Source organism: Pseudophryne corroboree, chromosome 5, assembly GCF_028390025.1.
Source record: "Pseudophryne corroboree isolate aPseCor3 chromosome 5, aPseCor3.hap2, whole genome shotgun sequence".
Classification (NCBI taxonomy): Eukaryota; Metazoa; Chordata; class Amphibia; order Anura; family Myobatrachidae; genus Pseudophryne; species Pseudophryne corroboree.
In genome coordinates, this window is record NC_086448.1 from 786,423,704 (window position 1) to 786,451,439 (window position 27,736).

The 27,736-nt window shown below is 45.5% G+C and overlaps 1 protein-coding gene across 1 annotated transcript in view; it reads left to right on the forward strand.

The window, feature by feature from the left end:
• The window catches only part of FER1L6 (fer-1 like family member 6), a 478,947-nt gene that overhangs the window by 285,042 nt on the left and 166,169 nt on the right, over window positions 1-27,736 (forward strand). Inside the window, 3 exon segments of the mRNA XM_063924401.1 lie at window positions 1,547-1,739; window positions 4,236-4,576; window positions 6,388-6,496. Coding sequence (XP_063780471.1) covers window positions 1,547-1,739; window positions 4,236-4,576; window positions 6,388-6,496 — 643 coding nt within the window.

Here is a 27,736-nt window from a genome sequence, read left to right on the forward strand (position 1 = left end):
TGTCCTAAGTGACAGACTATCTGATGGTCGCCTTGGGAACTGTTTTGGTAAAATATAGGCCCAGATTTATCAAGCCTTGGAGAGTGATAAATAGCACGGTGATAAAGTACCAACCAACCAGCTCCTAACTGCCATGTTACAGGCTGTGTTTGAAAAATGACAGTTAGTAGCTGATTGTTTGCTACTTTATCACGGTGCAATGTATCCCCCTCCAAGGCTTGATAAATCTGGGCCATAGTTTCTAATGCAACGACTCATGTTGTGATGTCAGGCTAAGCAATGAACAATGTGAGTAATCTGCCCTTTCATGAGGTCCAAGCGGCACAGAACTGGTTAATTGCGCAATGGGCCCCATTGGGGCCAAAAGCACATGAGGTCACTTTCTATACTGTATATGTTCAAAACCCAGGAATAGCTGTGACATTTGCATGTTTTCACACAACCACCCTGTACGGGATCGCAGCTATGACGGCATTTGTGACCGTCTGTGACAGTACAGTAATACCGCTTTCACATCGCAAATGCCGGGTCGCAACCGGGAATTGGAAACGGGTCCTTCCTGGGTGCGACCCGGCATTAGACCCTTTTCAACTGGCCTCCCGACCCAGCAATATGCCAGGTCGGGTTGCCTTTGGGGGTGGTGACAGAGGCGGCATTGGGAGCGGAGGCGTCGCTGAGAGATGAGATCATCTCCGCGCCACCTCTGCCTATACTGTGAATGGGTTCCGGGTCGCATCCACCCGGTTATTAAGTACCTGATCCGGGAATAACCCTTCTTTATTCCCAGGTTGAACCTGGGAATTCGGGAGTGACCATTTCACACAGCACAGTGACCCGCGTCGACCCACCAATATGCCGTGTCGATACTAAGTTATTTGTGCGGTGTGAAAGGGGTATAATGGGGGATAAATTCTGTAGGTTGTCTGGGCATCTATTTTCTACTAGAGATTCGGAGCCAAACCAAACCACCTCCACTCTCAGGCTTACCCGTGCTTCCAGCACATGGCAGTATTGTCACATTGCTCAGGCCCTCCAGGGAACCTCTATGGCCCCAAGATGTCACATAGTGACCGACTGGTTACATTGCTTACCTGTCGTGCTGTTCAGGTGCCTTTATTCCTATAGGATCATTCTTTACACCTATAGGAGAGGGCCACACGCGTTGGAAAGGTCAACAGTTTGGTAAAAAAAATGTTTGTTAAAATATATTTTGTTTGGATTTTGAAACAAAGGGGGACATGTACTAAGCAGTGATAAAAGTGGAGAAGTTGCCCATGGCAACCAATCAGCTGCTCTGTATAGTTTTATAGTATGCAAATTATAAATGTTACGCCAATGCTGATTGGTTGCCATGGACAACTTCTCCACCGACTCACTCCTCCACTTTTATCACTGCTTGGTACATGTCCTCCTTAGTTACTCATTACAGCTAGACAGAAAATATTACGGGAATCTACCATTGGCTGTGGGTTTGCAGCGTTGGACTGAGGACTGTACATATACCAGGAATAATAATCTGTTCATTGTTTGTGCTCCGGGACACCAGGGTCGGACTACAGCCCAGAAGAACACAGCAGAGCCCGTGTGGCATGAGCAGGTCATATTCAAGGAGATGTTTCCCCCTCTGTGCCGGCGGGTGAAGATCCAGGTGTGGGACGAGGGCAGTATGAATGACGTGGCCTTAGCGACTCACTTCATAGACCTGAGGCAGATTTCTGATGAGCAGGATGGGGACAAAGGTACGTTTACATTGTCAGCTGCATCCCCGGAGGGCGGAAAGGAAACGCTTCTGGCTGTCTCTGGATGCCCATGTATCAGATCCCAAATGCAGGGTCCTAGAACTGAACTATAGCCACTTTGCGTACCTTAAGGAGGCACATGTATTAAGCCTGGAGAAGTGATAAAGCAGTGATAACTGCAAGGTGATAACGCACCAGCCAATCAGCTCCAATATGTAAATTAACAGTAAGGAGCTGATTGGCTGGTGCATTATCACTCTCCACTTATCACTGCTTTATCACTTCTCCAGGCTTAATACATCTGCCCCAACGCTTTATCCAAGTTGGGGTTTTGTTGTTCCTTTTCTATAGGGGGGGGAGACAATTTAAAGCGATATAATGCATCAGGTGCGCTCTCGAGATGTCCTCACATCAGCTCTCCATTCGCTCGGATGGCATATTAGAAAATCATTATCTCCTGCTAATACAGGTTGAGTATCCCTTATCCAAATTGCTTGGGACCAGAGGTATTTTGGATATGGGATTATTATTTTGGAATAACTGCATACCATAATGAGATATCATGGCGATGGGACCTAAGTCTAAGCACAGAATGCATTTATGTTACACATACACCTTATACACACAGCCTGAAGGTCATTTTAGCCAATATTTTTTATAACTTTGTGCATTAAACAAAGTGTGTGTACATTCACACAATTCATTTACGTTTCTTATACACCTTATGCACACAGCCTGAAGGTCATTTAATACAATATTTTTAATAACTTTGTGTATTAAACAAAGTTTGTGTACATTGAGCCATCAAAAAACAAAGGATCCACTATCTCACTCTCACTCAAAAAAGTCCGTATTTCGGAATATTCCGTATTTCGGAATATTTGGATATGGGATACTCAACCTGTAATATTTTTGTTTGGAAACCTCCAGGCACAGCCATGGACAGCGATGACGTAAATAAAATCTATCACATTGTTCCTACAACTACAGTAGCCATCTACCAACCTCTACATAGAAGTATATACTCATATACTGTATACAGACCTGTACATTTCTCATAGACAGCAAGTAGCAGTGTACTGAGGATTTTAATTAATGGTCACAGGTTTCTGAGGGGATTCTTTTCCATATAATTGGGGAGCATTATTCCTTACCCACTGGTGTCAAAAATTATATGTTTTTACTGGTGTGTTTTAATGGGTATGTGGATGGGATCTATTGACGCCAACACTGACACACAGACTCACACTGACACAGAAACTCACGCTGACACACACACACTCAGTGACACAGCGACTGATAGACTCATACTGACATGCAATCCCACACTGACACACAGACTGACACTGAAAAACTCACACTGACAGAACTGATGTACAGACTCACACTGGCACTCAGGCACATTGTCACACAGACTCACACTGACACAGAAACTCACACTGACACACAGATACATTGTCACACAGACTCACACTGACACACAAACTCTTACGGATGGCAGTGACACATACACTGACACACAGACTCACACTGATACACAGACTCATCTATGATTGGAAGAATCCCCTTATACTCGTGATTAATGAAAGCCATGTAGTATATGAGTCCAGACCAAGCTGTAATTCAGTAGAAAAGCATAAGACTAGATTTTGTTGACCTAGGTACCAATGTGGCTGGAAGCTGGCCTGTCATGTGATATTCTCCCTTCTGTACAGTGTGCGTCTGGAGATGTTTACACGCCTCTGCACACCTACACCTGGCTGCCATCAGGGGGAGACTGCCGGGACTCTAGTCCCGGGTCCTGACCACGACAGAGCCTGCATGGCAGAAGTGTGGATTTGAACGAACTGCAGTCTGCCATAGAGGAACAGCGCCAGTGGCATTTAGAATTTACAGCGGTAGCTTTTGATTAGCTGCTGGTCCGTGAGCTCTGATTGGCTCGTGGCCTGCTCCAAATTTTAAATACTGGCGGTGCTGTTCTTCTATGGTTGCCTGCTCTGGTGTCCTTTCTCATGCTGCTGCTGTGATCTCGGACCACCATGGTCATGCCTAGGAGCCCCACCTAGTTGCTTTGTTCCGGGCCTGGCAAACGGTACCCAGAATGGTAAGTTATGGGGGCTCCAAGGGGAGCAGAAGTTGAGGGGCCCTGCCTATTCTGGCAGTCCCGGGCACCACAATTTCTGATGGCAGCCCTGCATACACCTGACGCACTTCTAACTTGTGGTTTCTCAAGTACCAAGAGTAGGCATGCACTGTATTGAGTGGTCCTACCTGGTGCAAAGGTTTTGTGTGGTTTGCATCAGATGCACTTATCTAATAACTTGTAGACAAGTCACTGTCAGCCTGTCCTCACCTGGTCTTGCAGAAAATTAATGGTAACAGAAAACAAGAAATTTTGTTCTAGAAAATATTTATGTACCAGATAAGCTGTGAAACATTTCCTTTCATTGTCTAATTATTATACTCATCAGAACACTTTTTTTCCCCCCATGTTAGGGTTTCTCCCGACATTTGGTCCAGCCTGGATAAACTTGTATGGCTCTCCTCGCAATACGACCTTGATGGACGATCATCAAGAACTCAACGAGGGTCATGGAGAAGGAGTCTCATTTAGAGGACGCATCTTAATTGAAATTGCTGTGGAGATCCTGTCCGGAGGGGCTCATGAATCTAAGTTTTCCAAGATCATCAAGGACATCAAAATCCCACTGAAAGATAAATCTTCAAAGGGATCCGGGAAAGACAAAGGGGAGAAGGCACCAGAAGAGGGGAAGCCTACTGCAGATAAAACCAACTCCACCCAGGTGGAAGTGGAGCCGTTTGACGTTCCTCCTGAGGTTAATGTTGTTTTATTTTATAATGATGTTATCACAATGAATGATTGCAGATTAGCAATGGCTACTTACACCACTCAAGGATAATGCCCAAGACAGCATACTGTAGGTATGTAACTCAAAGACGCTCAGAGTTACTGTAGAACAGGGTATTCAGAGCACCGTGAAAATGGCCGTTGCGCCATTTTCACTGTGTTTTAACAGCACTGGTGACGTCGGCGCTGGACTCTGGAGGGTGAGTATTGAAAAAAAATGGGTGCAGCGTGCCAGATATCTTCTTGCCAACTCTGTAGTTTATAAAGTGCAGTATCTTACATTCTGGTTCTGTGTATGTGATGGACCAAACCATGTTTCACTGCTAGGGGTGCAAATGCGAACTGTATGCTGCGTGCACGCAAATATATCATGTGCTCTCTCATTTCCCCCTCACCTCTGGTCCCAGTAGCAGCCACAACCGCTTCACCCTTATTTAGTACAGCCACGTTTCCCCCATCCCCCCTGCAGCATAAAACAGGTTTTCAAGGTGCAAGTATTGCATTTACACTGGTTGCTGGGTTTATTCCTAACCCTGCTGTGCCCCAGTTTGTAAAACGCGCTGCAAATATTAGAAACGTAGGTCACGTTTAATTAGACATTAACTAAAGGGCCCCATACACTAGAACAATTATGCCCGATTTCAACTGATTTCGACCTTTCAGGATGATAAATCGGATGAAAAGTGGCAAATCGGATGTGTTTACATCCGATCCGATCTGATGCCCGGTCCCGCAAGCATCGGATCGGAGCCCCTATGTCGTTAGTGCTGCACTCGTGATATGTCGGATCCCGCAGGCAGGGCCGGCAACAGAAATCTTGGGGCCTACTACAGTGAGATATTTGGGGCCCCTTCAGATTAGATAGATAGATAGATAGATAGAGATATTTAAGCACCGCAAAGTTTGAAGCGCTATACAAGAAACTGTTAATAAATAGATTTATTTATTTATACACATATATAAATGTGTATATCTCTCTTTCTTCCCCCACACACCCAACAGTCTGTCTCTCCCCAATGACTCTATGCTCCATTCCCAGCTCCCCCACCCCATCCCCACCTTGTATCCCCTCACCATTCCACTCTTACCCCGGGGAGAGACTCACCTGCGCTGCACTCCCCAGTATCCAGACCTGAACACCGCACAGCTGGTACCATGTGGCCCTCACACCCCACCAGAAGATGCCAGCACATGGCATAGGAATCCTGGCAAGCGGAGCGGCTGCCATGTCCTGTAACTTCCTGCAACAGAGCTGGACTCGGCAGAGCGGTCACACACTCTCACCGCACTGTGTGTGAGAGGCTCCTGTCACTCTGAGGCTGCGCCCACACCGCCTACAGCTTGCTGCCCTATTTAGACAAGACGGCTCACATCCCTGCTGAGCGCTAAGCACCGTATCCGTGGGGCCCCTCTGATCCTTGGGGCCCTGTACAGGTGTCCCCTTTGACCCCCCCTGTCGCCGGCCCTGTCCGCAGGCATGGCTGGGATTGCATACGATACATCGTATGCAAAACGACCGCATACGATGTATCGTATGCGATCCTGCCGAACGGGAAGCTGCCGGGCGTTTCAAGGGAGATGCAACATGAGGGTCTGACATGTCGCTGTAGTATATGGGACCCTTAAGAATTAGCTTGTGTGCATAGCAGATTTATATGAGGTTTAAATATTTCTCAAACTAATATTGTGTGAAGGTTCACTGACGATCGTTCAGTCATCAGATTTCCCAGACAGTATTATAAATGAGACCACGATAAATTATTCCTTTTACTTTTCTAGATACATGAAGAAAAATGTGAAGATTTTCTTCTCTTTGGGTCGTTTTTTGAGGCGACTCTAATTGACAGGAAGATAGGAGACAAACCCATAAGCTTTGAAGTCAGTGTAGGTGAGTAAAGCTGGTAAACTTATGTTTTCTTATGTTAGATGTATTGATTTGTACAGTATATGGGTGGTCATTCCGAGTTGTTCGCTCGGTAATTTTCTTCGCATCGCAGCGATTTTCCGCTAATTGCGCATGCGCAATGTTCGCACTGCGACAAGTAAATTTGCTATGCAGTTAGGAATTTTACTCACAGCATTACGAGGTTTTTTCTTCGTTCTGGTGATCGTAATGTGATTGACAGGAAGTGGGTGTTTGTGGGCGGAAACTGGCCGTTTTATGGGTGTGTGTTAAAAAACACTGCCGTTTCTGGGAAAAACGCGGGAGTGTCTGGGCGAACGCTGGGTGTGTTTGTGACGTCAAACCAGGAACGAAACTGACTGAACTGATCGCAGTTGCCGAGTATGTGTGGAGCTACTCAGAAACTGCTAAGTAGTGTCTATTCGCAATTCTGCTAATCTTTCGTTCGCAATTTTACTATGCTAAGATTCACTCCCAGTAGGCGGTGGCTTAGCGTGTGCAAAGCTGCTAAAAGCAGCTTGCGAGCGAACAACTCGGAATGAGGGCCATTGTGTGACATTTGGGGTACCATATATTTGCTAAACAGGAACATTTCAATAGTCAATAGTAATAAATACAAAGCAAGCTAGAGTTTGCATTTATTACTATTAGAGATGAGCGGGTTCGGTTTCTCTGAATCCGAACCCGCCAGAACTTCATGTTTTTTTTCACGGGTCCGAGCGATTCGGATCTTCCCGCCTTGCTCGGTTAACCCGAGCGCGCCCGAACGTCATCATGACGCTGTCGGATTCTCGCGAGGCTCGGATTCTATCGCGAGACTCGGATTCTATATAAGGAGCCGCGCGTCGCCGCCATTTTCACACGTGCATTGAGATTGATAGGGAGAGGACGTGGCTGGCGTCCTCTCCATTTAGATTATAAGAGACTGAGAGAGATTTACTGGAGCTGACTAGGAGGAGTACTGTTACTGTAGAAGTGTAGAGACTGAGTGGAGAGAGTTTACTAGTGAGGACAGTGCAGTTTACTTTATAATCCGTTCTCTGCCTGAAAAAAGCGATACACAGCACACAGTGACTCAGTCACATACCATATCTGTGTGCACTGCTCAGGCTCAGGCCAGTGTGCTGCATCATCTATTATCTATATATAATATTATATATATCTGTCTGACTGCTCAGCTCACACAGCTTATAATTGTGGGGGAGACTGGGGAGCACTACTGCAGTGCCAGTTATAGGTTATAGCAGGAGCCAGGAGTACATAATATATTATATAGTGAGTGACCACCAGACACACAGTGCAGTTTATTTAATATATCCGTTCTCTGCCTGAAAAAAGCGATACACACAGTGACTCAGTCAGTCACATACCATATCTGTGTGCACTGCTCAGGCTCAGGCCAGTGTGCTGCATCATCTATTATCTAGAGATGAGCGGGTTCGGTTTCTCTGAATCCGAACCCGCCAGAACTTCATGTTTTTTTTCACGGGTCCGAGCGACTCGGATCTTCCCGCCTTGCTCGGTTAACCCGAGCGCGCCCGAACGTCATCATGACGCTGTCGGATTCTCGCGAGGCTCGGATTCTATCGCGAGACTCGGATTCTATATAAGGAGCCGCGCGTCGCCGCCATTTTCACACGTGCATTGAGATTGATAGGGAGAGGACGTGGCTGGCGTCCTCTCCGTTTAGAATAGATTAGAGAGACACTTGATTTACTAATTTTGGGGAGCATTAGGAGTACTCAGTAGTGTACAGTGCAGAGTTTTGCTGATAGTGACCAGTGACCACCAGTTTTATTTATAATCCGTTCTCTGCCTGAAAAAAGCGATACACAGCACACAGTGACTCAGTCACATACCATATCTGTGTGCACTGCTCAGGCTCAGGCCAGTGTGCTGCATCATCTATTATCTATATATAATATTATATATATCTGTCTGACTGCTCAGCTCACACAGCTTATAATTGTGGGGGAGACTGGGGAGCACTACTGCAGTGCCAGTTATAGGTTATAGCAGGAGCCAGGAGTACATAATATATTATATAGTGAGTGACCACCAGACACACAGTGCAGTTTATTTAATATATCCGTTCTCTGCCTGAAAAAAGCGATACACACAGTGACTCAGTCAGTCACATACCATATCTGTGTGCACTGCTCAGGCTCAGGCCAGTGTGCTGCATCATCTATATATATTATATATCTGTCTGACTGCTCAGCTCACACAGCTTATAATTGTGGGGGAGACTGGGGAGCACTACTGCAGTGCCAGTTATAGGTTATAGCAGGAGCCAGGAGTACATAATATTATATTAAAATTTGACAATGCTAAATTCCTTTGTCGTATAAACAACCCTTTATGAAGCTAAGAACACTGTACGCTGTTTACTTAAGAAGTACCGTAATGGTACGCTATCTGCGTAGCGATCGCTCAGCCGTAGGCGAGACGCTCAAGCGTCACGTTCGCTCACGGCCCAGCGATCACAGGACACGTTATTGGTTATGTCTAGGGGAATGATTCGCTATGGCGTAGCATACGCTCGAGACCACGAGGAGGTCACCAGCGATGCAGACGCTCACAACACTATACCTTTATGTTAAAACCTTATACCAATGAAATACACTGAATACCTTAATGTGAGTACAGGGTGTAAGTGCAACCTTGTGTAACCTGACTAACTACAAAGCTGCTTGAGCGTCACCGACGCTCAAGTGAACACTTAACACTATAGAAAATACACAGATACTGGTTTAGGTTCCAAGGCCTATTAACTGTATTATATCTAATATACTTGTAAAAGGGGATAACAGTACAAATGATACACTACAATATAACAGAGACTTCCTAACCACAGAACTAAACAATAAATACAAAAGGACAATACTACTCTGACCTAAAAGAAATACAATACAATACTATCTAATACAATACAATACTAGCCTAGTCTAGGGGAGATATGAGAGAACAGAACAGAGAGAGAGAGAGAGAGAGAGAGAGAGAGATGAGATGAGAGAAATTGGCTCACAGAAAGACAATGATTACGGAGAGAAACTTACGCACAAAGGGTATGATCGCCTGCGCCTCGATATCCAGCTCCCGGCTATCAGCAGATAACCGTTGATGAGAGAGTGAGAGCTGGATGTGGTCGGCCTGCCTATTTATGCCCCACACACAATGCAATCTCCTGGTCCTACAATCCCATTGTCCATTGGCCGAAGGAATTCGGCCCTGTATCATAACAAAAGGTCATAGGGTGATTCATACAGGTGGGCTGTGACGATTTCCAACAGCTCAGGTGGGTGGGAAACTGGGTTTCCCGCCGCATACCTGAGTATGTGTAATTAATAGAAATGGACATAAACTTCTTATGTCCATAACTATTCGCACGAGCGATTAATACGCTCCAAACCAACACCGGAATATTGCTAATTAAATACTCTTCCGATGGGTACCAAACACTGCTGTATGATTCCTGTTAGACCCTTCGTACGATATAAAGAGGGATTCCTCAGCTCTGGGACATTGTATTTTAACCAAACTTTCAGAATCTATCAAAGGGACCATGATCTATAAACTACATTAATTGTGAACATTTGTAACGAATGAGTCGCACGCTACGACTACATAAACTCTACTGTAAATACGCATACCGCGCCTGCGAGTGCACGTTATTGCGGGTATGCGCATCCACGGGAGAGCGCACGCACGCGCAGCGCGGACCAGTGTGCGGTGCAAATATGGCAACGTGCATTGAGACATTTTTCTGACTTTGACAGTCCACCCTTTGGCAGTCAATAATAACTGCCACAAAACATTTAAGGAGAAAAATGTAAGTCAGGGGTTAATTGATTTCCATGGTTGGGTAGGGGAGGAGAGAGGAGAAGGTGTGAAGAGGGTATGACCTAGTGAGATAGCAGAAGCATGTGTGTATGAATCCATGTTTGGGGGGTCATGTATCATCGTGCCGTACGTGTTGTAAATCAAGCCTCGAGGTATTGCGAAGTATACATTTGAATTCCTTCTTATCCTGTGGTACAGGTCTGTGGATGGGCTGTCAAACTCTACCGAGCTCATTTCGGCTGTGGTTGTAACAAAATGGGGATGCACATTTTAGTTGATGATACATGAATGGGGGAGGTATGTGGTTGCTGCTATCTGTGCCTGTATTCCCTATCGTCTATGTGTGTCGTTACCTGGGGGTTGCAGAGATGAAGATAAAGAACACTTACGAAAAATGCAATGATATTCTATGTCAGGGAAATGTACATCTGTCGTCGAAGTTGTTTTCGGTATCTGTTGAGAGTCGTCTTCTTTGCGCTGTATTGCTCCTTAGGCATGAGCAAATAGCTTTGTCTGAGCCATCAGATTTACAAAAATGTTGGGCTAGCGTGAGTTTAAAGATACTAGGGAAACTGGGGATCCATGGCAAAGTTCATCAAGTGTCCATATTTAAAGTTGTCAAATCTTCTTCTTTGGTCAATCCGTTGTCTGTATACATCTCGTCTCGTCAGCTTCCTCGTCCAAGGGGGTCTTTGTATCTGGGAGAAAAGCAGAAAAACAGGTGAAAGAAACGGACCGTATAATCGCATTTTCATCACATTCTGGTTTCTATCATTGGGTCATAAATCAAATCCAGGTTAATTACAGTTTCCTCACTCCTCAAGCTCATCACTTTTGTACTTTGTTTGCACCTCATTAAAGCCTGCCCGCATCTAAATATCAATCCAATCGATATAACGACACCCAAGATACATAGTAGAAACTTTCCAACATCCATTATGACTCCTTGAGCCCAGTCTCCTAAACCGGAGAACCAATTTCGCGGGTTCAACCATGACACCCAACCAGTCAGCTCATTACCTACAGCAGCAAGGGTGAGATTGTGTTTTTGACGAAATTCCCACTTTAGTTGGAGAATATCGTCCATCTTTTGGTCTATGACCTCTACCGGATCCTCGGTGCTATTCGTGATATACGTGCAACACTTTATGCCGTACTGTGTTGCCAATGTAACACAATATCCGCCTGTTACTGCTGTAAGATAATTAAGAACCATCCTATGCTGAACTAGTTCTGTTTTGTAAGCTTGAAGTTCTCTTCCAGTGTATCTAAACGTGTCATCATACATTTCAGTGATATTATCTAACAAATTGGCGAGTGCGGAAATGTATCTATAATTCATCACACCTCGAGCGGTGCGAGTGAAATCTAACGCTACCAGAACCTGAATCCCGGTGGATTCATGGATAAGATCAGAGGCCGGATGCTCTAACCTTTCTGACAGTTGTCTTTTAACTCGGTGCTCGTAATGAGTGTGAGTATAAGGAGCTTGGGCACCACGGTGTATGTCCTTCATTTTGTCATGTGTAACAGTCATCACTTCGGGCAATACTTTTCCAATATAACACAATCCTTCAGAGTTTGGGGCAAGCCACTTGTACGCCTTTCTCCCGCATATGAAATATGCATCATCGGGGAGAACATATGGGACGGAGAAGGACATGACCATGTTACAAACCTTCCAGGTGAAATCTCCTGACCCTAATTCTTCCATCTGCCTAATGCACGTATCGGTTTGTACGATATGTGCACAGTATCCTGGTGATACCTCTCCAACTCTAGTAATCCTATTTCCTAAGGTATATCGATACCGGAAAGATTTTCCTCTACTGGCTATGTGGCGTACGAGCTCTGTATCTGTAGGCATTCTATCTGCTCTGTGTGAAAAGGTCATGGTAAGGTTGCTCCATGACACTTCCCAATTTCCCGGTTTTCTGGGATTGGAGATGTTAAAACATATGAGGGACCTATCCACATGGTATTGGTGGAGCTTCAAACTAGGAGGGCTGGAGATGTTAAACCTCCGGTCCACCGGTCTCCCACCACTTAGCTCAAGTACCTCCCCTAACGTTAAAGGAAATGGTACTAGCCCTGATTTACTGTGACCCTGAGGTACTTGAGAGCATACCCAACAATCTGTTTGGTTTAACACGTTACCCACTAAGGAGTGATAGTCACTCAATGGATGCCGGTCTATATGGATATTAAAACTAGATTGGCATTTCTTTATGCATCCATCTTCAACCAGATTATCACAGAGCCTACAGATACAATTTTCTTCAGCTAACAATCCATCACAATTTCTTCTATCGGATCGTTTTCTGATACTCGCCTTTGCTTGTTGGTTTGGTTGATCTTGGAAAACTACGCCTCCATCATCATAATCGGAACCCATTCCAGAACCTCTTTCGACCTCTATGGTACTCTCGCCGGAACAGACTGCTCTGGTCAACATCATGGTTAACATCAAAATCCGGATCACAGTCTCTTGGGGCAAGTCCATCTTTGAGGAGGAAATAGAGAAGAATGAGGAGGGGGAAAAAGAAATTTTAAGGGAGAGGGGCTGGGAAGTGGAGAAGAACAATAAAAGGGAGAAGGGAGTCGACAACTGCTTTCGGTCTTCAAGGCTCAGGTGCCGCCTCAATCCTCCTGGAACAGACACTCCAGTGATACAACCTCTACCGTCTGTTCCTTATCGCGGGACTTCTCTGGATCAGCAACCTTTTTGCAGTGGGATGAATGGACCCAAGTCTCTCTCTCAGCAACCTTCAATGCTGTGGTGCTAGTCAATAAGACCTGGTATGGTCCTTCCCATCTATCAATAAGACAACCTGAGCGTAGAAAATTTCGTATCATTACATAATCCCCAGGTTCAATGTCATGACAATTACTATCTGGTAAATCAGGAATCACCAACTTCAGATTATCATTTTGATTCCTCAACTGTTTACTCATGTTAATCAAGTACTTTACAGTTACTTCATTGTTACATTTCAAATCATCCTGAGGGTTAATCATGACATGCGGTTGTCGACCAAACAAGATTTCAAAAGGAGACAGATTAAGAGGGGACCTGGGAGTGGTTCTGATGCTATACAAAACAATGGGTAAAGCTTCTGGCCACGTCAATCCTGTCTCTGCCATTACTTTACTCAATTTATTTTTAATAGTGCTGTTCACTCTTTCGACCTTCGCACTCGCCTGTGGACGGTACGGAGTGTGCAGCTTGCTATCAATACCCATCAATTTACACATTCCTTGAAAGACATCACCTGTAAAATGGGTACCCCTATCACTTTCAATGATTCTAGGGATACCATATCTACATACAAATTCCTGCACAATTTTCTTAGCTGTAAACATAGCGGTATTTGTAGCTGCTGGAAAAGCCTCGACCCAATTCGAGAAAACATCTATACAGACAAGTACATATTTCAAATTTCGACATGGGGGTAATTGAATGAAGTCAATTTGTATTACCTGGAAAGGGCCGCCGGCAGGTGGGATATGGGATGGTTCTGTAGGTATTGCTTTTCCAATATTCTTTCTCAGACAGGTAAGGCATGACATTGCTCTTTTACTCGCATGAGAGGAGAATCCTGGGGCGCACCAGTATGCTCTTACCAATTTGCACATCCCCTCCTTGCCTAGATGAGTCAGCCCGTGAGCTGCTTCAGCCAGACATGGAAGGTATGCCCTGGGGGCCACTGGTTTACCATGTCCATCCGTCCAGAGCCCTGAGGACTCCTGGCCATATCCCTTTGCCCTCCAGACTGCTCTTTCCTGTGTGGAACACAAATTCTGCATCTCACACAACTTCTGTGTGTTGATGGTATTAAATACCATCAACTGTGTGGTGTCTGTCCGTGTGGGGGTAGCAGCTGCAAGCTTTGCGGCTTCGTCTGCTCGGCTGTTACCAAGGGATACTGGGTCTTGGCTATATGTATGTGCTTTACATTTGATAACAGCCACTCTGTCGGGTTCCTGTATCGCTGTTAGAAGCCTTTTTATGTGAGCTGCATGCGCTATCGGTGTACCAGCTGCCGTCATGAAATTTCTGAGCCGCCATAGGGCTCCGAAATCATGGACTACCCCGAACGCGTATCTGGAATCGGTGTAGATATTGGCTGACTTACCCTTAGCCAATTCACATGCTCTGGTTAGGGCGACCAGTTCAGCAACCTGGGCTGAGTGAGGTGGGCCTAGCGGTTCCGCTTCTATGGTGTCTTGGTCATCTACGACTGCGTATCCAGTACACAAGTCTCCCGAGTCTGACTGTCTGTGACAACTACCGTCCGTGTAGAACGTGAGTTCTGCATCTTCTAGTGGATTGTCACTGATGTCAGGCCTTGCGGTAAAATTTTGGGTCAAATATTCCATACAATCATGTGCATCTTCCTTTGCATTAAATCCTCCTTCCCCATCACTCTCACCTCCCACCCTTTGTGTCTGACCAGGCACACCTGGGAGAAATGTTGCAGGGTTTAATGCACTGCATCTCCTTATGGTGATGTTTACGGGGGCCATTAATGCCAATTCCCATCTTGTAAACCTTGCTGATGAGACGTGTCTGGTTTGGGCAGAATTCAATAAGGCAGATACCGCATGCGGTGTATGGATTGTGAGGTTGTGGCCTAGCACGACATCTTCGCTTTTTGTCACTAGCAATGCTATCGCCGCAACGCTACGCAAGCATGTGGGGAGGGATCGCGCTACCGTGTCTAGCTGAGCGCTGTAGTATGCAATTGGCCTGCTGGCATCACCGTGTTTTTGTGTTAGTACACCTGCTGCGCACCCAGCACTTTCTGTTCCGTATAGTTCAAAGGGTTTCCCATAGTCTGGCATACCTAGTGCTGGTGCCTGCGTTAGGCACTGTTTGAGTCTCTCAAATGCTGTTTCGGATTCGTCTGTATGCGAAATCCGATCAGGTTTGTTTGAGGAGACCATTTCCTGCAAAGGTAGCGCCAATATGGAAAACCCTGGGATCCAATTACGGCAATACCCACACATTCCTAAAAACGTCCTGATCTGTTGCTGGGTTTGTGGCAGTGTCATGTCTCTAATGGCTTGGATTCTATCAGCGGTCAGGTGTCTCAGTCCTTGTGTTAGACAGTGTCCCAAGTATTTTACCTTAGCTTGGCATAATTGCAACTTGTCTTTGGAGACCTTGTGACCTGTGTCTGAAAGATGAAACAGGAGCTGTTTCGTATCCTTCAGGGATGCCTCCAATGAATCAGAACACAGTAGTAGATCATCCACGTACTGTATCAACACTGATCCACTTTCCGGTTGGAAAGACTGTAAACAATCATGCAAAGCCTGAGAAAATATACTTGGACTATCTATGAAACCTTGGGGTAACCGAGTCCACGTGTATTGGACTCCTCTGTATGTGAATGCAAACAAATATTGGCTGTCAGGGTGCAGAGGTACCGAAAAGAAAGCGGAGCAGAGGTCAATAACAGTGAAAAATTTGGTAGTGGGAGGAATTTGCATTAGGATGACAGCTGGATTAGGCACTACGGGGAACTGACTCTCAACTATTTTGTTAATCCCCCTTAGATCCTGCACTAGCCTGTAACCCCTCCCCCCACTCTTTTTAACAGGGAAGATGGGACTATTTGCGGTGCTGGACGTTCTTACTAGAATGCCCTGTTGTAGCAAGCGCTCTATTACGGGAAAAACTCCTAGCTCCACCTCTGGCTTCAGAGGATACTGTGGGATTTTTGGAGCTATCCTACCATCTTTTACTTGCACAACTACTGGAGCTACGTTTGCCATTAATCCAGTGTCCTGTCCATCTTTTGTCCAAAGTGACTCTGGTATCTGAGATATCATCTCTTCTACTTGGGATGGATTCCTATTTGTCATAATGGAATGTGACATTAATTTTGATGGGGAGTCTAACATGTCTCGTACTTCCTGAGCGTGATTCTCAGGGATGTCCAAGAATACACCTTCAGGAGTACAATAAATGACGCAACCCATTTTACATAGTAAGTCTCTTCCCAGGAGATTAGTTGGTGCAGATGCAGCCAGCAAAAAGGAATGCTTGGTATGCAAAGGCCCTATTGTAATCTCGGCTGGTTTGCTAACAGGGTAGTGCTGGACTACTCCTGTTACTCCCATGGCTGGAATTGTCCTACCAGTGGTTCTCATGCCCACTGTCGAATTTATCACTGACTTGGCCGCCCCTGTGTCTACAAGAAAGTTTAAAGTTTTACCAGCTACATTGATTGCAATCTCTGGTTCGCTTCCAAGACTGGCAATCAACTTAACTGGCTGCAGATTACAGGTATGGCCACACCCCTATTGGGTATGCTGACCTCCCTGAATCCCATTGGCAGCAACTACTTGTGGGGGAGTTAGCTGGGAACTACCAGAGGCATGCCAGTCTCTGTTTGGGGGATATCTTTTTGTTTCCCCTGTATGTGGCTCAAAACTCCGCCTCTGTGGACCCTGCTCCCAATGTCGTGTGTTGTGTTGTTGTCTAGGGGGTTGAAAAGATCTTTGTACATTCTTTGTTCTACATTCTCGTGCAAAGTGTCCCGGTCTGTTACAAGAAAAACATGTTATTACACTTGCCTTACCCACAGGATTCGGTGGTACATACGCAGTCTGCCTTGTGGTCAGCGCCTGTATACTTACGGACATCAACTTATCACTTTGCGACTCTCTGTGCCTAGTGATGTTTCTGTCGTGATCAATAGCAGCCTCTCTCAAGGTGGACACTGACAGACCTCGCCAACATGGCTGCGTGGTCTGTACCCTAGCTTTTAATGTTTCTTTCAAACCATCCATCAGTACAGATACTGCTACTTCTCGATGGTTTGGGTTGGTCTTAATGTCTTCTATACCAGTGTACTTTGCCATTTCTAATAGTGCCCGGTGAAAATATTCTGTTGCCGTTTCGGACTCCTTTTGCTTAATGGAAAATATTTTATTCCATTTAACAACGGCTGGGAAATACTCTTTTAGCTGTAAATTTATCCTTTTTACATTATCCTTGTTGTACACGTCTGTAAGCGGTACATCTTTATCCAATGCACAATCAGCTAAAAACTGAGTTGCATCAACATTGGAAGGTAAACAAGCTCTTAGCAGTATCTGCCAATCCTTGTTGTTGGGTTCTACAGTGTTACCTAGATCCCTGATGTATTTTTGGCTAGCAACTAAATCCTTCCTGGGGTCAGGAAATTCGGACACTATTGTTCTTAATTCCATTCTGGAAAATGGAGTGTACATGGCAATGTTCCTTATGGGAGTGGCTCCAGACACATCTGTTTTTCCATTGGGAACTGCTATTACCCTTACAGGAGCAATTCTAACAGCCTCTTCCTGTGTAGATTCTACAGCTTGTTGTGGTACAATTGTTTCAGTGTAGTGCATGGTGCCGTACTTACCCGTTGACACGACCTCACCTATCCCTCCGCTAGGGGCTTTCACTAATCTCGTGGGTGTCGCTGTGCCTACTGTGGTCTCTGCTATGGTGGCTGCAAGAGAGAGAGCTGAAATTGTTGCTGAATCGTCTTCTTGATCACACTCCTGAGGAAGGTTCAAAACAGGGTACATCTTGCACGGGTTAATACTTGCATGAGTTATTTGGTTAACATCATTAACATTTACAGTGTTACTAAGAGTTTGTGTTTTACAACCCAGTGCGTTTCTCTCCGCAATCAACTTCTCTCCTGCAATGTATGGTGGGGGAGGAGCTGTGGCAATCAACTTCCTGACTGCCCCAGATCCTGCCGCCAGAGCCAAACCTCTCTGTATCTCACCTTCCTGGTGCCATAACTGTAAATAATCATGATGCTGAATTCGTCTCTTTGCTGATTTTACGAGACATATCCTCCTCCTTAAATTTTGTAACACTTCTGGACTGAAGCTACCTATTCTTGGGAATTTGTCCCTGTCTTGTACAGTCATTCTCTCCCATTCATCACATAAAGATTCGGTGTGAATTCCATATTTTTCACACATTACATATCGTGCCGACCCAACTGGTCGGTTCACAGAATCAACCTGAACCAGGGTTGATCGCCCCCTACCTGAGCAACTGGCCCCCATAGTCTGCAGGTGTTGCTTAGTCCTCCTTGGATCTCTGTATCAAGGTTTTCAGCAAGCCTTTTCAGACAACCAAATTACTCCACAGTAGGCCGGCGGTGGCGGTTTACCGAGTACCCCACTCACTCGCCCACCTCGACCAATACGACCTGATCACACCGACGTGGTGCTGGCGTACTCGATACAGGGCCCCTATGGAACCTTCAGTTTACTGGAACATATGAGGGTTACCCGCAGGACACTTACTCTTTCCAGTAAAGGTGGGGTTGTTAGATAGTTCCTGAGTGACCAGCGAACTTCCCTTCCAAAAATAAAAAATTACACAAATCACGTCAGAATGTACAGATAGCGTTTGTGACCACTTTACTCTAATGGTATTAGGTCAGATTACTAACCACTGCACACAATAACGTGCGGTCCAATCGTTCAGTATACGAGCACTACTTGTCATGTACTGAAAGATCAATGGAATCTATGTTTCCGGCTGCGATTCCTTCAGCCAGAGCTTGTATGGCCTATATGGGTTCTGCACCAACACCCCAGGCGTTGTGCCACTGGACTTTTATAGCGGACCTTTTACCTTACGACCTCCTGGTCTTGTTCCTTATGACCTCCTGGTCTTGTTACCTTATGACCTCCTGGTCTTGTTACCTTATGGTCCGCTATACTCTAATGCTCAAATATTATTTAACCAGGGATGCCTCCCTGGCCACCGTATATGTCACTTACACGTATGTCCCTTGACGAGTACCCGGCTTTCCTTTTGGTTCCACCTTAAAGTTATATAAACTTTTGTATACAAAACACACTCACTCAACACATGTACACTTTTGTTTCTATATCTATTTCTGCGCAGAAATTTGTCTTTAGCCCAAGAGTGTTACCAATTAGGAGCAGGATCTGTTAAACTAAATTTCAGATTTTCTAAAAATAGATTTGCGTTATTTACCGCTTCGCGTTATCTACCGCTGTGCGTTAATTATCGCCTTGCGCTAATTATCGCTTTGCGCTAATTCAACTTTTTCGTGACTTGAGCTACGTGAGCGTAACCGGACGCTACGTTGCGTAATGAACGCTGCGTGCGTCTGCCTTTGGATTGCGTACGCTAGTCTTTGTTAGCGACACGTGTACGCAATGCAAAGGATCCACCGTAACACAATATATTTTTATCAATGTAAATGATCCCTGATCATCTACCGCAATCCACACTGACTGCCTTGTATCTCAGACAAACCGTGTGTTTGTTCTATACTTTAACTATCACCTCTACTATGAAATAACAGCAAATCTCTTTTTAGCACTTTCTATCAACTATAAAATTGGCAAACAGGAATAGTGATATACGAAAAATGAAACAGAAATGCAGATATATGTATGCGTGCGTGTATACGCAAGACAGAAGAGAAATAAAAGTTTTAAAAGACACAAGCGTTTTGTTCTTACTTCCGGTTACCGGGTTCCTTCAGCACTCTTTATCTAAGCGAAGCAGACGCTTATCCCGCCAGCACTGTGAGACAACCTCCCACCCTTTGCTGGAGGGATAATGTCCGCTGATCTACCTAGTGCAGATATGAGAAGGATAGGACGAGCCCGCAATTGACAATGCTAAATTCCTTTGTCGTATAAACAACCCTTTATGAAGCTAAGAACACTGTACGCTGTTTACTTAAGAAGTACCGTAATGGTACGCTATCTGCGTAGCGATCGCTCAGCCGTAGGCGAGACGCTCAAGCGTCACGTTCGCTCACGGCCCAGCGATCACAGGACACGTTATTGGTTATGTCTAGGGGAATGATTCGCTATGGCGTAGCATACGCTCGAGACCACGAGGAGGTCACCAGCGATGCAGACGCTCACAACACTATACCTTTATGTTAAAACCTTATACCAATGAAATACACTGAATACCTTAATGTGAGTACAGGGTGTAAGTGCAACCTTGTGTAACCTGACTAACTACAAAGCTGCTTGAGCGTCACCGACGCTCAAGTGAACACTTAACACTATAGAAAATACACAGATACTGGTTTAGGTTCCAAGGCCTATTAACTGTATTATATCTAATATACTTGTAAAAGGGGATAACAGTACAAATGATACACTACAATATAACAGAGACTTCCTAACCACAGAACTAAACAATAAATACAAAAGGACAATACTACTCTGACCTAAAAGAAATACAATACAATACTATCTAATACAATACAATACTAGCCTAGTCTAGGGGAGATATGAGAGAACAGAACAGAGAGAGAGAGAGAGAGAGAGAGAGAGAGAGAGAGAGAGAGATGAGATGAGAGAAATTGGCTCACAGAAAGACAATGATTACGGAGAGAAACTTACGCACAAAGGGTATGATCGCCTGCGCCTCGATATCCAGCTCCCGGCTATCAGCAGATAACCGTTGATGAGAGAGTGAGAGCTGGATGTGGTCGGCCTGCCTATTTATGCCCCACACACAATGCAATCTCCTGGTCCTACAATCCCATTGTCCATTGGCCGAAGGAATTCGGCCCTGTATCATAACAAAAGGTCATAGGGTGATTCATACAGGTGGGCTGTGACGATTTCCAACAGCTCAGGTGGGTGGGAAACTGGGTTTCCCGCCGCATACCTGAGTATGTGTAATTAATAGAAATGGACATAAACTTCTTATGTCCATAACTATTCGCACGAGCGATTAATACGCTCCAAACCAACACCGGAATATTGCTAATTAAATACTCTTCCGATGGGTACCAAACACTGCTGTATGATTCCTGTTAGACCCTTCGTACGATATAAAGAGGGATTCCTCAGCTCTGGGACATTGTATTTTAACCAAACTTTCAGAATCTATCAAAGGGACCATGATCTATAAACTACATTAATTGTGAACATTTGTAACGAATGAGTCGCACGCTACGACTACATAAACTCTACCGTAAATACGCATACCGCGCCTGCGAGTGCACGTTATTGCGGGTATGCGCATCCACGGGAGAGCGCACGCACGCGCAGCGCGGACCAGTGTGCGGTGCAAATATGGCAACGTGCATTGAGACATTTTTCTGACTTTGACAAATTAAACAGTGCACACTTTTGCTGCAGGAGTGCCACTGCCAGTGTGACTAGTGACCAGTGACCTGACCACCAGTATATATAATATTAGTAGTATACTATCTCTTTATCAACCAGTCTATATTAGCAGCAGACACAGTACAGTGCGGTAGTTCACGGCTGTGGCTACCTCTGTGTCGGCACTCGGCAGCCCGTCCATAATTGTATATACCACCTAACCGTGGTTTTTTTTTCTTTCTTTATACATACATACTAGTTACGAGTATACTATCTCTTTATCAACCAGTCTATATATTAGCAGCAGACACAGTACAGTGCGGTAGTTCACGGCTGTGGCTACCTCTGTGTCGGCACTCGGCAGCCCGTCCATAATTGTATATACCACCTAACCGTGGTTTTTTTTTCTTTCTTTATACATACATACTAGTTACGAGTATACTATCTCTTTATCAACCAGTCTATATATTAGCAGCAGACACAGTACAGTGCGGTAGTTCACGGCTGTGGCTACCTCTGTGTCGGCACTCGGCAGCCCGTCCATAATTGTATATACCACCTAACCGTGGTTTTTTTTTCTTTCTTTATACATACATACTAGTTACGAGTATACTATCTCTTTATCAACCAGTCTATATATTAGCAGCAGACACAGTACAGTGCGGTAGTTCACGGCTGTGGCTACCTCTGTGTCGGCACTCGGCAGCCCGTCCATAATTGTATATACCACCTAACCGTGGTTTTTTTTTCTTTCTTTATACATACATACTAGTTACGAGTATACTATCTCTTTATCAACCAGTCTATATATTAGCAGCAGACACAATACAGTGCGGTAGTTCACGGCTGTGGCTACCTCTGTGTCGGCACTCGGCAGCCAGTCCATAATTGTATATACCACCTAACCGTGTTTTTTTTTTCTTTCTTTATACATACATACTAGTTACGAGTATACTATCTCTTTATCAACCAGTCTATATTAGCAGCAGACACAGTACAGTGCGGTAGTTCACGGCTGTGGCTACCTCTGTGTCGGCACTCGGCAGCCCGTCCATAATTGTATATACCACCTAACCGTGGTTTTTTTTTCTTTCTTAATACATACATACTAGTTACGAGTATACTATCTCTTTATCAACCAGTCTATATATTAGCAGCAGACACAGTACAGTGCGGTAGTTCACGGCTGTGGCTACCTCTGTGTCGGCACTCGGCAGCCCGTCCATAATTGTATATACCACCTAACCGTGGTTTTTTTTTCTTTCTTTATACATACATACTAGTTACGAGTATACTATCTCTTTATCAACCAGTCTATATTAGCAGCAGACACAGTACAGTGCGGTAGTTCACGGCTGTGGCTACCTCTGTGTCGGCACTCGGCAGCCCGTCCATAATTGTATATACCACCTAACCGTGGTTTTTTTTTCTTTCTTTATACATACATACTAGTTACGAGTATACTATCTCTTTATCAACCAGTCTATATATTAGCAGCAGACACAGTACAGTGCGGTAGTTCACGGCTGTGGCTACCTCTGTGTCGGCACTCGGCAGCCCGTCCATAATTGTATATACCACCTAACCGTGGGTTTTTTTTCTTTCTTTATACATACATACTAGTTACGAGTATACTATCTCTTTATCAACCAGTCTATATATTAGCAGCAGACACAGTACAGTGCGGTAGTTCACGGCTGTGGCTACCTCTGTGTCGGCACTCGGCAGCCCGTCCATAATTGTATATACCACCTAACCGTGGTTTTTTTTTCTTTCTTTATACATACATACTAGTTACGAGTATACTATCTCTTTATCAACCAGTCTATATATTAGCAGCAGACACAGTACAGTGCGGTAGTTCACGGCTGTGGCTACCTCTGTGTCGGCACTCGGCAGCCCGTCCATAATTGTATATACCACCTAACCGTGGTTTTTTTTTCTTTCTTTATACATACATACTAGTTACGAGTATACTATCTCTTTATCAACCAGTCTATATATTAGCAGCAGACACAGTACAGTGCGGTAGTTCACGGCTGTGGCTACCTCTGTGTCGGCACTCGGCAGCCCGTCCATAATTGTATATACCACCTAACCGTGGTTTTTTTTTCTTTCTTTATACATACATACTAGTTACGAGTATACTATCTCTTTATCAACCAGTCTATATATTAGCAGCAGACACAGTACAGTGCGGTAGTTCACGGCTGTGGCTACCTCTGTGTCGGCACTCGGCAGCCCGTCCATAATTGTATATACCACCTAACCGTGGTTTTTTTTTCTTTCTTTATACATACATACTAGTTACGAGTATACTATCTCTTTATCAACCAGTCTATATATTAGCAGCAGACACAGTACAGTGCGGTAGTTCACGGCTGTGGCTACCTCTGTGTCGGCACTCGGCAGCCCGTCCATAATTGTATATACCACCTAACCGTGGTTTTTTTTTCTTTCTTTATACATACATACTAGTTACGAGTATACTATCTCTTTATCAACCAGTCTATATATTAGCAGCAGACACAGTACAGTGCGGTAGTTCACGGCTGTGGCTACCTCTGTGTCGGCACTCGGCAGCCCGTCCATAATTGTATACTAGTATCCAATCCATCCATCTCCATTGTTTACCTGAGGTGCCTTTTAGTTGTGCCTATTAAAATATGGAGAACAAAAATGTTGAGGTTCCAAAATTAGGGAAAGATCAAGATCCACTTCCACCTCGTGCTGAAGCTGCTGCCACTAGTCATGGCCGAGACGATGAAATGCCAGCAACGTCGTCTGCCAAGGCCGATGCCCAATGGCATAGTACAGAGCATGTCAAAACCAAAACACCAAATATCAGTAAAAAAAGGACTCCAAAACCTAAAATAAAATTGTCGGAGGAGAAGCGTAAACTTGCCAATATGCCATTTACCACACGGAGTGGCAAGGAACGGCTGAGGCCCTGGCCTATGTTCATGGCTAGTGGTTCAGCTTCACATGAGGATGGAAGCACTCAGCCTCTCGCTAGAAAACTGAAAAGACTCAAGCTGGCAAAAGCACCGCAAAGAACTGTGCGTTCTTTGAAATCCCAAATCCACAAGGAGAGTCCAATTGTGTCGGTTGCGATGCCTGACCTTCCCAACAGTGGACGTGAAGAGCATGCGCCTTCCACCATTTGCACGCCCCCTGCAAGTGCTGGAAGGAGCACCCGCAGTCCAGTTCCTGATAGTCAGATTGAAGATGTCAGTGTTGAAGTACACCAGGATGAGGAGGATATGGGTGTTGCTGGCGCTGGGGAGGAAATTGACCAGGAGGATTCTGATGGTGAGGTGGTTTGTTTAAGTCAGGCACCCGGGGAGACACCTGTTGTCCGTGGGAGGAATATGGCCGTTGACATGCCAGGTGAAAATACCAAAAAAATCAGCTCTTCGGTGTGGAGGTATTTCACCAGAAATGCGGACAACAGGTGTCAAGCCGTGTGTTCCCTTTGTCAAGCTGTAATAAGTAGGGGTAAGGACGTTAACCACCTCGGAACATCCTCCCTTATACGTCACCTGCAGCGCATTCATAATAAGTCAGTGACAAGTTCAAAAACTTTGGGTGACAGCGGAAGCAGTCCACTGACCAGTAAATCCCTTCCTCTTGTAACCAAGCTCACGCAAACCACCCCACCAACTCCCTCAGTGTCAATTTCCTCCTTCCCCAGGAATGCCAATAGTCCTGCAGGCCATGTCACTGGCAATTCTGACGAGTCCTCTCCTGCCTGGGATTCCTCCGATGCATCCTTGCGTGTAACGCCTACTGCTGCTGGCGCTGCTGTTGTTGCCGCTGGGAGTCGATGGTCATCCCAGAGGGGAAGTCGTAAGCCCACTTGTACTACTTCCAGTAAGCAATTGACTGTTCAACAGTCCTTTGCGAGGAAGATGAAATATCACAGCAGTCATCCTACTGCAAAGCGGATAACTGAGTCCTTGACAACTATGTTGGTGTTAGACGTGCGTCCGGTATCCGCCGTTAGTTCACAGGGAACTAGACAATTTATTGAGGCAGTGCGCCCCCGTTACCAAATACCATCTAGGTTCCACTTCTCTAGGCAGGCGATACCGAGAATGTACACGGACGTCAGAAAAAGACTCACCAGTGTCCTAAAAAATGCAGTTGTACCCAATGTCCACTTAACCACGGACATGTGGACAAGTGGAGCAGGGCAGGGTCAGGACTATATGACTGTGACAGCCCACTGGGTAGATGTATGGACTCCCGCCGCAAGAACAGCAGCGGCGGCACCAGTAGCAGCATCTCGCAAACGCCAACTCTTTCCTAGGCAGGCTACGCTTTGTATCACCGCTTTCCAGAATACGCACACAGCTGAAAACCTCTTACGGCAACTGAGGAAGATCATCGCGGAATGGCTTACCCCAATTGGACTCTCCTGTGGATTTGTGGCATCGGACAACGCCAGCAATATTGTGTGTGCATTAAATATGGGCAAATTCCAGCACGTCCCATGTTTTGCACATACCTTGAATTTGGTGGTGCAGAATTTTTTAAAAAACGACAGGGGCGTGCAAGAGATGCTGTCGGTGGCCAGAAAAATTGCGGGACACTTTCGGCGTACAGGCACCACGTACAGAAGACTGGAGCACCACCAAAAACTACTGAACCTGCCCTGCCATCATCTGAAGCAAGAAGTGGTAACGAGGTGGAATTCAACCCTCTATATGCTTCAGAGGTTGGAGGAGCAGCAAAAGGCCATTCAAGCCTATACAATTGAGCACGATATAGTAGGTGGAATGCACCTGTCTCAAGTGCAGTGGAGAATGATTTCAACGTTGTGCAAGGTTCTGATGCCCTTTGAACTTGCCACACGTGAAGTCAGTTCAGACACTGCCAGCCTGAGTCAGGTCATTCCCCTCATCAGGCTTTTGCAGAAGAAGCTGGAGGCATTGAAGAAGGAGCTAAAAGGGAGCGATTCCGCTAGGCATGTGGGACTTGTGGATGCAGCCCTTAATTCGCTTAACAAGGATTCACGGGTGGTCAATCTGTTGAAATCAGAGCACTACATTTTGGCCACCGTGCTCGATCCTAGATTTAAAGCCTACCTTGGATCTCTCTTTCCGGCAGACACAGGTCTGCTGGGGTTGAAAGACCTGCTGGTGACAAAATTGTCAAGTCAAGCGGAACGCGACCTGTCAACATCTCCTCCTTCACATTCTCCCGCAACTGGGGGTGCGAGGAAAAGGCTCAGAATTCCGAGCCCACCCGCTGGCGGTGATGCAGGGCAGTCTGGAGCGACTGCTGATGCTGACATCTGGTCCGGACTGAAGGACCTGACAACGATTACGGACATGTCGTCTACTGTCACTGCATATGATTCTCTCAACATTGATAGAATGGTGGAGGATTATATGAGTGACCGCATCCAAGTAGGCACGTCACACAGTCCGTACTTATACTGGCAGGAAAAAGAGGCAATTTGGAGGCCCTTGCACAAACTGGCTTTATTCTACCTAAGTTGCCCTCCCACAAGTGTGTACTCCGAAAGAGTGTTTAGTGCCGCCGCTCACCTTGTCAGCAATCGGCGTACGAGGTTACATCCAGAAAATGTGGAGAAGATGATGTTCATTAAAATGAATTATAATCAATTCCTCCGCGGAGACATTGACCAGCAGCAATTGCCTCCACAAAGTACACAGGGAGCTGAGATGGTGGATTCCAGTGGGGACGAATTGATAATCTGTGAGGAGGGGGATGTACACGGTGATATATCGGAGGGTGAAGATGAGGTGGACATCTTGCCTCTGTAGAGCCAGTTTGTGCAAGGAGAGATTAATTGCTTCTTTTTTGGGGGGGGTCCAAACCAACCCGTCATATCAGTCACAGTCGTGTGGCAGACCCTGTCACTGAAATGATGGGTTGGTTAAAGTGTGCATGTCCTGTTTTGTTTACACAACATAAGGGTGGGTGGGAGGGCCCAAGGACAATTCCATCTTGCACCTCTTTTTTCTTTTCTTTTTCTTTGCATCATGTGCTGATTGGGGAGGGTTTTTTGGAAGGGACATCCTGCGTGACACTGCAGTGCCACTCCTAGATGGGCCCGGTGTTTGTGTCGGCCACTAGGGTCGCTAATCTTACTCACACAGTCAGCTACCTCATTGCGCCTCTTTTTTTCTTTGCGTCATGTGCTGTTTGGGGAGGGTTTTTTGGAAGGGACATCCTGCGTGAAACTGCAGTGCCACTCCTAGATGGGCCCGGTGTTTGTGTCGGCCA